The sequence below is a fragment of the Periophthalmus magnuspinnatus genome, chromosome 16 (genome assembly GCF_009829125.3).
Source record: "Periophthalmus magnuspinnatus isolate fPerMag1 chromosome 16, fPerMag1.2.pri, whole genome shotgun sequence".
Lineage (NCBI taxonomy): Eukaryota > Metazoa > Chordata > Actinopteri > Gobiiformes > Gobiidae > Periophthalmus > Periophthalmus magnuspinnatus.
Genome location: NC_047141.1, coordinates 16898436 through 16911108, shown reverse-complemented (window position 1 = coordinate 16911108; position 12673 = coordinate 16898436). Strand labels below are relative to the sequence as shown.

General features: G+C 37.3%; 1 protein-coding gene across 1 annotated transcript; it reads left to right on the top strand.

The window, feature by feature from the left end:
- The first annotated feature begins 4396 nt into the window (after positions 1-4396).
- On the top strand, positions 4397-11538 carry mc2r (melanocortin 2 receptor). The gene is made up of 2 exons (XM_033981470.1): positions 4397-4749; positions 10989-11538. Exons 1-2 carry the CDS (start codon positions 4397-4399, stop codon positions 11536-11538), a joined length of 903 nt encoding a protein of 300 aa, XP_033837361.1.
- The last annotated feature ends 1135 nt before the right edge of the window (positions 11539-12673 follow it).

Genomic DNA, 12673 nt, shown 5'->3' with positions numbered 1-12673 from the left:
CGTTGAGAGGAACCAGCTGAGGTGGCTCGGGCATCTGCTTAGGATGCCTCCTGGACGCCTCCCTAGGGAGGTGTTCTGGGCATGTCCCACCGGGAGGAGGCCCCGGGGAAGACCCAGGACACGCTGGAGGGACTATGTCTCTCGGCTGGCCTGGGAACGCCTTGGGGTCCCACCGGAGGAGCTGGAGGACGTGTCCGGGGTGAGGGAAGTCTGGGAGTCCCTGCTTAGACTGCTGCCCCCGCGACCCGGCCCCGGATAAGCGGAAGAAAATGGATGGATGGATGGATGGATTTGGATTTTAAGGTACCTCTCTGCTGCCACAAACATCCTCCTGGCTGCAGAATACTGGTCCAGCTCAAGTCTCTTCTCCTTCAGGAAGTCCACATGTGCGTTTGACTGTGTCCCTGGAGGCGTCTTTAGAGGGGTGCTCCACACATGTGACAGAAAGGACGAGATCACGGATACAAGCGGTCAGAATGAGGAGGAGCTTAGAGTAGAGATAGGCAGAAAACTTATATCCATTTCGCCCACTTTCCATATGATGTACGTGTTATAGTATATGAGTCGTATTGAATATACCTGAAATGAATTGTTCATAGGACTGTGCAGATGAGGTGAGGTCTTGTCAACCTACAGCTCATCATTCTTGCCTAAAATGACCCATTGTCCAGAATGCAGCACAACAGTGTTCAAATTGTTCTACACTATTTCTATCATTATTGTACATTAGTTTTCAGCTTTCACAGTGCTGAGAGCTGAAAGCAGTCATCCGTCTCTGTTTAAGGTTGGAATCCTTCACCCCTCTTTCAAACCAAGACTCTTGCTCCAACAAGGATGCCACACTATTAAATGTGTGGCCTTCTTACTCCATGTGCAGGTACAAAGCAGAGTCAAGACCAGAGGATGTTCTGCAGAGGATGTTTTGCAGAGGATTTTTTGCAGTTGTGCTGATAGAGGCGCTTCTCAAATGGCTGGGCTGTTTCACCAGTGTATCTGCTGTCACAACATACTACTCCTGATTTCTTAATCTTGGGGATGTTATCTTTGGATTGTACTGGCCTGGGGTGCAAGATCTTAAAGGGTCTCAAAGATGTACTAATGTAGTGCTGGCTCCACAGTGGCAATTTGGCTTGTTAATAGATCATTGATGTGTTGTTATTTAATGCAATCAAAGCGCGTCTTGTTATGTCTTAAATATATCTCACAAAGTTGTCTGCCTAAAATATATCAAATATAGCTATCGTAACTGAAGACAAGATGGATGTTATCAAAGATGAAAAGATGAAAAGATGAATCGGTTTAGAAAAAAATGAAAATTAAGTTGAGATATTTTTATGACCCATCCTTGTTCAGAGTATATAAACATTTAGTCAAAACAAAGCTGTCCTCATTTTGTAACCTTAGAATGGTGAGGTTAAGGCTACAACAACAGCAGAGCTATATATAAACTCAAAACATTGTGGAAAAGCTGCGAACCAGATCAAGACTTTAGATGGCATAGATTTTATTGAGATCCTATTCAGAAAAAAGATCAATACAAATGACCAACAGGAATATGTCCATGTATGTCCATGACGAAAGTAGGTAAGACCTCTTTTTATCAAACTCACCTTGTTTTGTACGTGCGTAATACCTGGGTTACATTCAGGCTTAAATACATTTGTGGGAGTATACTGTGTATAAAAAGCATATTTTTAGAGGGTCCCAAATGGCTGTGTACAGACCAAAGCTTTCAAAGCTCTGCATTAGCTCATAATTTACAGAAGAGCCTTTTCTGTTGATTACAAGAAAGCTGGTTGGGTTGGATGACAGACAAGCAGGGATATTGGTCAGGGCAGCTGTGGTCTTTTTCCTACAGTGTATGGATAAATTCATTTCATTTTTTATGAAACAAATTAGTTATGGCTATAGAAAGGAAGGGAGGCATGTTGACAAAGTTAATAAAGCTCCAGTGGCTTAGGGCTTCAGTTTGTTTGTTTTGTTTACATGATTTGCCGTAACTTGCTCTCAAATATTAAGTAAGTTATATGAATATAATGACACAGATAACAATCATTTAAAGAAATTTAGCATGTGGCTGTTCTGGTTCTAGTTCTGGTTAAATATTTTAAACACTTAAATGTCTGCCTGAAGAGAGGCGTTAACTAAACTGAAACTAATGCATAGTTGCTACTCAGCTAGAGAGTGACAAAAACATATTCACTTTTAAAATCTTTTGTCCAAGTGACAGAATTCCATTTCCTTTTGCTATTGGCAGACAATTGCTCATGTTATAGTATTATTTTAGGAAAATCTTAATTACTCTAAAAGAAATTTTGGTGCATTTTTGTCATTGCAACACTCACATAATTTCTCACACTGAAACAGGTGTTCATTAATAAGTATGCAAAGCTCAAAGGACTTCTGATGGATCTTGGTTGAGCCCGTTTCATAATTAGACATGAACTGACCTAACACATTAAAAACTTGATTGCTGTCATCAGGCGTAGGAGCAGCTCTTTGATCAAGCTGACATTTAAAGAGAGGCTCTGAGAAGACTGAGCGATATGGGGATCATATAAGACCATATCAACAAATGCTTAAAATCCTTTTTGACTGTGTCTGCTTCAAGTCTATTTACTGAAGTCAAAAGCCAAATTTTTACATATCCAGGCCTATAGCAACAGGAAAGTTTCTGACAGCTGACGTAACGTCGAAGTAGTTGTGACGTGAGCCCCATCCAGTTCTATTGTTCAAGATCACTAACAGGTATAATTGAACATCACCAGTTTAATGTGAAAACTGATGTTGAGGCTGGAAATGATTGGTACTAGAGGCAGCATGTACAGTGAGAAAAGAGCCGGACCAAGAATTGACCCTTGGGGTGTACCTAAAGAGAGGAGAGCAACTGCCAATGTGAAATAATAAAATAATAAAAAGTAAAATTTTGCTTAGTTATTTATCTATCACGGACAATGCACATAAAACATCGAACGACACAAAAGAGGAAACATGTTTGTGCTGGGTTTCATCAAAATTGATAATTTCCAACTCTATCCCTGAGCGGGGGATGTTCATTGAGCATTACTGAAAGGCTTCTATTTGTGAGGTAGGAGACAAACCATTCTCTTCCAACAATTCTCTTTATTTTTAGAACGAAAGAGGTAATGCATGTAGTGCTATGTGTCTGTCTGGTACCTGGTAGTGGTGTGATATTTGTGAACAAGTCAGCTTTTATGAATGGTTCCTTAATGTGAACAGTTGAATACAGATCTTTTTTTTTTTTTAAAGAGCTGTATCCTTTTTTATGCTGGTTAACACTGAACCAGCACAAGAATCAGCCACAGAAGAACAATCGACACAAGTGAGAGCTTTGTGCATAAAAAACATATTTGATATCAACAGTTAAATCATTCCAGAGGGTAAACTCACTCCCACTCTCAGTTTGAACTATTTTAAACACATTTAAGCCTTGGTCATTTTTGTTTGCGATTAGTTTGTTGTTAAAATGAGTTCTCACATTGGCTTCTGTCATATAAATAAATAGTAAAAGAGCCAGTTTTTTGCCAGCCAGTCCCATCAGGAGTACCTCGTACCTTTAGCCAGTTGATTGTAAAGACAGACAGGAACAGCCCTTTACTTCAAAATACTATTTCTCAAGTATGAGTACAATGTCTGCCAGTGTGATAAGAGAATGAATATGTCTACTGTGAACATTTGATTTAACCTACACACTATATAGAATAGCAAATGGTATTCAAATCTGTTTTACTCAGATGCATGGTGACCATTTTAACAAACACTAACACTGAAAAACTCTTTGCACTTTGAGGAAAAGCCTTCACACGACTCCTTTGGACTTGAAAATAATCAGGGGCACTGGCAGAGGAGTATGGGATTTGGGTAAGACCTACCATAATTATAGTGATCATTACAACAGATCCACAGACAGGCAGAGGCCTGTGTCAGTGTCTGTCACTCTTATTACATTGGCATACCTGCTCACTTCTGAAACCACACAAGGCTCTACTTCCTAACAATCAAGCTCAGAAATATGCAAATGAAATGAATTACATTTTAAGGTTAATGTTAAGGAAACAGAAAATATACTACAATAGGTTGTGACAGATTATAACAGAAAGTTTTAAATATTAGTCAATTGAACTAAGTTTAAAGTGTTAGAGACATATCAGGTCTGAGGCCAAACTAGTAAAAGAACTTGTATGTCCTGAGGGGAAGAGCTTGAAACCGATTCTCCTCAGGTGCAGTACTAAGTATCAGGTGCAATGCATACAGATGTAGTTTGAGTCAGTTCAGAAGGCTCAGCTGAAAAACCAGGACACCACACATGTACATAATGTATGTCAAACACTATGACCTGATCTAAGACCCTATTTTTTTCTCCTTTCAGATCATGATGAATACCACCTTACTAAACCAAACGGACTGCCCTGAAGTTAAAGTCCCATGGCCTCTGTTCTTCATCATTGGAGTAGTTAGCTTAGCAGAAAACCTCCTGGTGGTGATCGCAGTGATCAGTAACAGGAACCTGCACTCCCCCATGTACTGCTTTATCTGCAGCCTGGCCGCCTTCAACACCATGGCCTGTTTAATAAAGAGCTGGGAGAATCTGATGATCCTGTTAGCAGATGCGGGACATCTCCAGAAGACCGACCTGTCTGCAAAAAGACTGGATGACCTCATGGACTCACTGCTCCTCATGTCCTTCATGGGGTCCATCTTCAGCTTCTTAGCCATTGCTGTGGATCGGTATGTAGAATAAAATATAATACACTAAGCAAAATTCTCTTTTGAAATGTATAAATATAATATTGAATATTTATTTTAAAAAACACTCACTGTTTTAGACAAAAAGCCCAGTAAACATCATTATTGCAGAATATGGGACAAACAAAAATTTCTTAATTGGGCCAACACAATCAAATACACAGATTTCATTTTAGTATACAAAATTTTTACGATCTGGCTCCTCCGCCTCTGAGGTGAGTTTGTGAAAAGAAATTCAAAGCAGACAACAAGAGCAGGTTCTTGAGGTGACTGCTCTGTGCAGTTTAGGAAAAGTACTTTTGAACAACTCTCTTTTGCTTATGGAGCAGGTCAGATGTGGAACACACTGCTGGTCATGTACGAGAGCTCTCCACACTGGCAGCATTTTTAAAAGCTTCAAAGCAGTGGTTGTTCAAGGGCCAAATAAGCCACCATATAGAACTAAATGGCATTTTTATATTGAGAGGTTGTTGGTTTAACTTCTAACTTCAAATGAACTGTTCTACAATGGTGTGTATAGTGAGTGTGTTGTATGTATATTAAGTGTGTTGTGCATAGTGAGTGTTATTGTATGTACATGTTGTGTCTTACATTTGCTCTTGTGTGATTGTTGCTGCTCTTTTCTCTGTTCTGTAAACTGTTTTACATCAACCTGCTGAAGGACTGAAGATGAAAATTGGCTATAATCTAAATATGCATTAATATGTGCTGTAACAAATAAATAAAATAAGAAAAATAAATCAGAAAATATCACTGGGGACACTGCACTTTTTGCTCAGAATGTGGTTCTTGCATGTGAACCACCTGGAGAAGCAGGTTGATAAAAACCCTATGCAATGGACAGCAGAACAATTGTTTTTTGCACATATTCTTTTGTTACTCAGATGTCCATTTTAAATTGGTACCCAATTATATTTCATTCAGATTGTAGTCCACTCAGTCCTGGTTTTTGCTGATATAATCACTCCTCAGTACAAGAGGACTGTTAGAAATCCATATATCGCTCCATAAACAAGAACCATTTGTGCGTTTCTTTGTGTGCCATCACTTGCAGTATTATAAGAAATGATTACATTATGATGGCCATTAAAAACATGTGGGTTGCAAGATTATTATGTTATTACAATGAACAGAAATTAAAAATATCTAAAAATATCTATTGTTGCAGTACTGAGATTTGATGTAGTCATGTGACGTGGGCTGAATAAACATAAATGTGGTATGGCATCCTCATCAAAAACATGCTCGATCATGCAGACTCACTGCTACGATCCAGTGACAAGCCTGTGTTTGGACAATATGACTGAAAATTCCCCCAATGAATGAAGGTGAAAGAGATCTGCTCTGTTTGAAGATTATATTCTGTGCAATTTTAGAAACCTTCCAATTGGAACCACAAATCTTGTGTTAAGACTGAATGGCATTTAAGGAAAACATTAGTCCACTGTACAACAGAAGTCATTTTAGAGGCTTGACAATGTCAGCTATAATGAGATGCTTGGAGGGCTGAAAAAGAGTGAACACTGTTTTGGTCCCACTATCTCAAACAGTGTGTCTACACTCATTAAGTGTTGGTATAGCTAACTTTGGCAAGAGATGACTCAGAGAGTATTTCTTCTAAACTTCCCTGAATTGTATATTTGCAGAAGACACATTTTTACACACAGATTGTTGTCCCTCCTCACCGCTGTGCTTTCTGCCAATGTAGAGCTTTGTCCTGTATGTGTTACCATGGATGCAGTTGTATTAGAGAGCCTACTATATTGATCACTGTCACTGTACAATCATATATAATATATGTAATCACCCCTTATGCAGCGCAAAGAGAGAGACGTGATTTTTCTCAAAAAATGGCTATGCACTGAAAGACGTTTTGAACCCTAGTCCAGGTGAAACAGCTTTTGGAATGTGGTACTTGCCTGGATCTGGATGACTGACCAAATATTTAATTAAATAAATGATAAGTCAAGTTTTATGAAATGTGTTGCCCAAAGGCTTTGCAGTGTTCATAATCCTGGACCTCAGCCATCACTGTCACCTGTGTCAATAAGATTCCGTTCATATTAGTATTACATAGACCATAATCTCTGGGATTATGGAAATGCCAATCAGCGATTATAATAGAAAATGACAGTCATCTTCAGTGATTCTTTGAGATAAAATACATGTTAAGTGATAAATACACAAACAAACAAATACATACATAAATAGTTAAGTTAAGATGTGGAACAATTTCAGTTTTATACTTTTATTTTGTCCAGTTTTCATCAAATAGTTAAGAACATTACATCTAAAATCTAATCTACGTAAAATTGCGTATCCTAATATTTAAAACAAGTGATAGAGTTGAAAATATTGAGATGTCTTGGTTTTATTTCACTATTTCTATTCCAACAAAAACATTATACAGGGTGTCCATAATATCTCTTTACAATAATAAAAAATAAATAAATATTACAAAGGAAATTGATAAGATATCTTAATCAGACTTGTTATATTGTATTCAGTGGTTTCAACGTTTTTAACCTCATTTAATACACCTCTATATGGGCAGCATTAGTCACACAAAGCACATCAAGTCTGTACTGGATTTCATGCCATGTTCACTGTAGCATTGCCTCATCAATGGTCGCAATCACATCTGTTATATTTTGCTTTAGTTCAGTAATGTCCAGTATGTTTCTTCAGTACAAATCCAGAGGTGTGACATCTGGTGAATGCAGTGGCCACAGAATTGGTCCATCTCTTCCAATCCAACGGTCTGGAAATGTTTGACTGAGAAACTTACGATGTGATTAAAAACGTTTATATATTACATTCATATACATTATCAAGTGCTTTTTGTAATTAAATTTTTAAATAGTAAACAAAAACTTTAAATCCCACCCCTGTCTTCCATTCCAACATAACAGGACATCGGCAGAGAGCATTACACACTGCTTCAGATCGGTGTTCTTAATCAATGTTGATTGGAGAATGTTGATTGGGGGGTGATACACAGCCTTTTTGGACAAATTGCTGTCTTGCTATTTGTTTTTATTGGACAATTTTATTCATTTTAAATCATAGAGATGTTTGTTTTCAGATGGAGCAGGTTAACCACTGCCCTCAGGTTCATGATCTGTTCTATAACAATGGAGTTTAATCAGAAGCACAGCCCTCAGCACGTTTATTATCAATCCTGCACTGAGATGAAATAACAAGATTGTAGAGCTCAGAAAGCTGTAAGATTATAAAAGACATTTTAACATGAGAATACTGTATAATACATGCACTGTAAAGGAGTATTAGTATTTGAATTTGGAATAATACTGTAATAAAAATATATGGAAAAAGGTGCAGGTAGTTCCAATTTGAGAAACAAACTCATGACCTTCTCCTTGCATATCCATAGTATTATTAGGGTGACAGAAGCTCAGTTAGTAGTGTGTTTTTCCACTGATTCCAAGGTTGGTGGAGTGAGTCCAGCTTCCATAGATGAATGCTGTTGTTGTGTCCTTGGGCAAGACAGTTAACCCACCTTGACCCTAGTGTTTGTGTAAACTTGTGTATGAGTGTGTGTGTGAATGGGTGAGTGGTTCCTTGCTGTAAAATTGTACCATTTGGACAACAGTATTTACAGTTACAGACCAAAGAAATCTTTTTGGAGGTCAACAATATTATTTGAACATTAGTAAACAATGATGAACTCGCAACTTTATCAATTTTTTGTTGAAAATACTGAAATTTTGGGCTTAGTTCACGGTGGCATCTGAGCATGTAAAAATGTTATTATCCCAGAATATGTATTTAAATGATCTATTAATAGAGGTAGATCTAAAAACAAAAAAAAGCATATTTCTCATTTTACTTAATAAGCTGTGCTGGGACAGGAATGTAGTCTTTCGTGTCAGGTGGACGTTCTTTTCCTTCCCAAAGTTATTAAACCCCACATGTAGTATATTTATTTAATTCATCAAAAAACATATTTCTGCAACAGGATTTTTGGCTTTGCTCCCTACAAGATGAGTCTCTGTCAGACTGAGAGTTATTGCACAAAGATCTGATTTAGCCAGCTTGGGCTGAAAGAAAAACAATTGTGGCCCTCACATGAAACGGGAGAGTAGAAGCCTTGTGCTACTCTGTACTGAAAAAACAAAACAAACAAAAAGTTTGTAATATAAAAAGCAATAGTCACCATGTAGTCCTGTCAGTGTAGTCCAATTAGTTATTTATAAAAGTGACCTAAATATATTTTAATATATTCTGCCTGTCAATCAGATGTGCTCTCCAGCTTGTTTTGAACTCAGCATTTACTTCACTTGTCAGCTTCACTTGCAGAGAATCCAGTATCTAATTTTGTAAGATGAAGTAAGATGAAGTTGGTTCTTAAACTTTGGGATCTCTCCATAAAACATTTGAGCTGTGATGTTTCTGTGACACTGACTAACCTGGCTTTTCTGTTTTTAAATGAACTGCTAAAAAGCGTACTCTTAAAAACTGATACAAAATATAGTAAGTGCAGATGGTGTTTATGTTTATCAAATTATTAACGGCTTGGTGGGATAGGACAGGTGGTGAATATTTGTTTGACAGAAAAAGTTTAAGAGGAAAAGGACAACATCCAGAAAGTAGTGATGAGTTATATAATAATAATAATAATAATAATAATAATAATAATAATAATAATAATAATAATAATAATAATAATAATAATAATAATAATAATAATAATAATCTTCACCTACGTCATCCATAAACATTAGAAGTTTACATGCACACGATTTAATAAATACATTTTTATTAGTATAATCATAAATATTGTGTAATTGACAAGTTTTAGCCATTGTTAACATTAGAGGCATTAGCTTAAGATAAGAGGTCAGAATTGTATTAAAATTTAAAATGTATGTATTAGCGAAATATGTAGTTTAACCCGTATACGCACTTTAAATTATTACAAGTCTCTCTGTGGCCTAGCAACAAAGTACATCTCTGACGTGTTACTGCCATATGAATCATTGTGCACTCTGAGGACTTCAGGGGCCAGCCTCCTGCTGGTGCCCAAAGTCAGGATTAAACATGGGAAATCGGCATTTCAGTTTTATGCAGCTAAAAGAGTCCTGAACCTGAAACAGTCTTCCTGAAGATGTGAGACAAGCCTCTGTTTTGACAATGTCTCTTCTTCTTTCTTTCTTTCTTTCTTTATCTTTATTTATACAGGGGAAACCAATGAGAGCACTTGGGCTCTCTTTTTCATGGGTGCCCTGTTTAAAATTCAATACATGCAGAAAAACAAAACAAACAAGTATACAAGCCCATATGAAACATTAAGAAGAGGTGCAGGTGTGTGTATAAGAGTTTGTTACCAGATTATTAAATTGTGATTGTGTCACCAACATATCCAGTTTTGCTTTTCTTTGGAAAGTATTTCATTTTTATGAAGCAAAACAGCTCAAAGCCCTCTTTCCCGTCTCAGTTTTGGTGCGGCTAGTGCTTAGCCTTATGCAGTCATATGATCTGGTATGAAATGTTCTGGTATTAATGATTAATCAGGTGAGGTATTCTGACAGGTTTTGAAGTAAGTTTAAATCCAGGCTCAAAGGGGTTCTGTTTAGCTGGGCATATGACTGAAAGATTTTTATTCTGCACTCTTCTCTTTTAATGTTAATTTTATGATGATTATTTATGTTTTGCTTATTGCAAATTTAATATCTTTCATATTCTTTAAAGCACTTAGAATTTTGTGTATGAATTGTGCTATACCAGGGGTGTACTGAGGGCCACATCAACAAAGTGTTTGCTCTCAAAGGGCCAGATGTAACTATAAGACAATATAAATGTAACTGAATGTGACCAAATGTAATGTAAAATAAATGCAGCTACTTTTTAATTTTGTTAATTAACCATTTCTATATTTATTACTTAATCAAATTACAAATATTGCATATGGATTTGCATAGATTTGAAAAAAATGTCTGCGTAAATGTATCTCCTGATAAACAGATATTTTAAGATAGTCATACCTTTTAATTTACCTTGTCGAGGGCCACATAAAATGACGTGGTGGGCCACATTTGGCCCACGGGCCTTGAGTTTGACACATGTGTGCGATACAAATAAACTTGCCTTGCCTTATTGGAATGTAAAATTATGATAAAATAAAGTAGTAAATGACATATATTTACTGGTGTGTGTGATATGAATCAACTAAATCCACCTTTATTTTTCTCTTTCTGCAGCTATATTACAATTTTTCACGCTCTCCGGTACCACAACATCATGACCATGCGGCGGACGGCGGCCATCTTGGCACTGATCTGGACAGTGTGTGGAGTGTCTGCGCTGCTGATGATTCACTTCTTTGAGTACTTCTTCATCATGATAAGTTTTGTAGTCTTCTTTGTGGTTTCCCTCTCCATTATCTGTTTCCTGTACGTCTATATGTTCATGCTAGCTCGAATCCATGCCCAGAAGATTGCATCCCTCCCGAGCGGTGCAACACGGTCTAATAGTAGGCAGAGACGATGGGGTAGAAGCATAAGAGGGGTACTTACACTGACCATCCTATTTGGGGCATTTTTGGTTTGCTGGTCTCCATTTTTCCTCCATCTAATTATAATGATGGTTTGCCCGTTCAACCCATACTGTGAATGTTATAGGTCTTTGTTCCAGCTCCATGTGGTTTTACTGATGTCCCATGCGCTCATAGACCCCGCCATCTACGCTTTTCGCTGTCCCGAACTCAGACGCACCTTCCGGAAGATGCTGCTCTGCTCGCAACTGCTTTGACTGATCAGACAGAAACAAGAGATACAATTTAAACTTAACCAGGAATAAATTACAAGCAAAAAAGGGGGAAAAGTGTTAAGGTTACATTAAGGTGTCTGTGTAATCCCTCAGTTGTCCAGGTATGACCCATAGCGAAACATCTTCACTCCAACAACTTTTTGTCCTGTTGATGATATTGATTTTTCATTTACTCTCTACTGTCTACAACTGATTAAGAAAATATCCCTAATGCATGTTTTGTATAATAAATGTTTCATCAGCTTTTAGAACTTCCAGTTATTTTTTGTGTAAACCTAATGAATACATAAATAAAAGATTTAATTTATGTTTGTATTGCATTCTGGGCATCCTAATTATTCACAGCGATGAATTTATAAGTGCATTTCACAACTTTCAGAGGCCAGAGGTGAGTTTTACAGTGACAACAACTAGCATGCTAATGTGCACTTCCTGATCATCAAACAATAAAATGCTTTCTAATAAGATGCAGGCACCACGTAGCAGAATTATTTTGACCTCAAGAGCTCCTTATACAATATACTGGGGCAAGACAAATTTTCCTCAAAAAACAGAGCAGGGGTTTTAAGAGATTTTTAAATTACAATTAAAGTCCTGCACACCTTATGTCCTTATGGTAAGCATGAAAGCTGCTAGAAAGTTTGTCTGAAAGCTCCGTGTATACCTGCATGTGTGAATTATCAGCACACATGAGTAGGACCCAGCTGTTTTTTATTCATAGAGCTGAGTCATACATTATGCCCTTTTCCGGACAGCCTATTCTCTATTCATTTCATTATAATTCAGGCTCAATCTGTCAATATTCAAGTAAGGAAATCTTAGGAAGAGAGGGGGAGGAAGGAGAGGGGATAAGAATATATAAGAAACCCTCAGAAGGAAAATGTCAATTTTAGGTCAGAGTATTGGATTTAAAAGTGTTCTGCCCACAGTCAGTTTCGGGGTTTTTTTGTGCTTTTTCACAGTAATACAAAGGTGTCTCTTGAGAATATTGCTCTTTTGGCTTTATATATTTTAAATTGCATTAATTCACCATTCAATTCCACTTGAGTCTGTGTTTTAGATCTTCTGGCATTAGAGAAGTCTGGTTAAACTCTGTGACTAAATACTGCCCCTTAGC

What these genes read in the sequence shown, in the direction of transcription:
- mc2r (XM_033981470.1), top strand. Translation starts at nt 4,397, where the DNA reads ATGAATACCACCTTACTAAACCAAACGGACTGCCCTGAAGTTAAAGTC. An exon ending in TTAGCCATTGCTGTGGATCG is followed by an intron (nt 4,750 to 10,988) that starts GTATGTAGAATA and finishes CTCTTTCTGCAG; the next exon opens with CTATATTACAATTTTTCACG.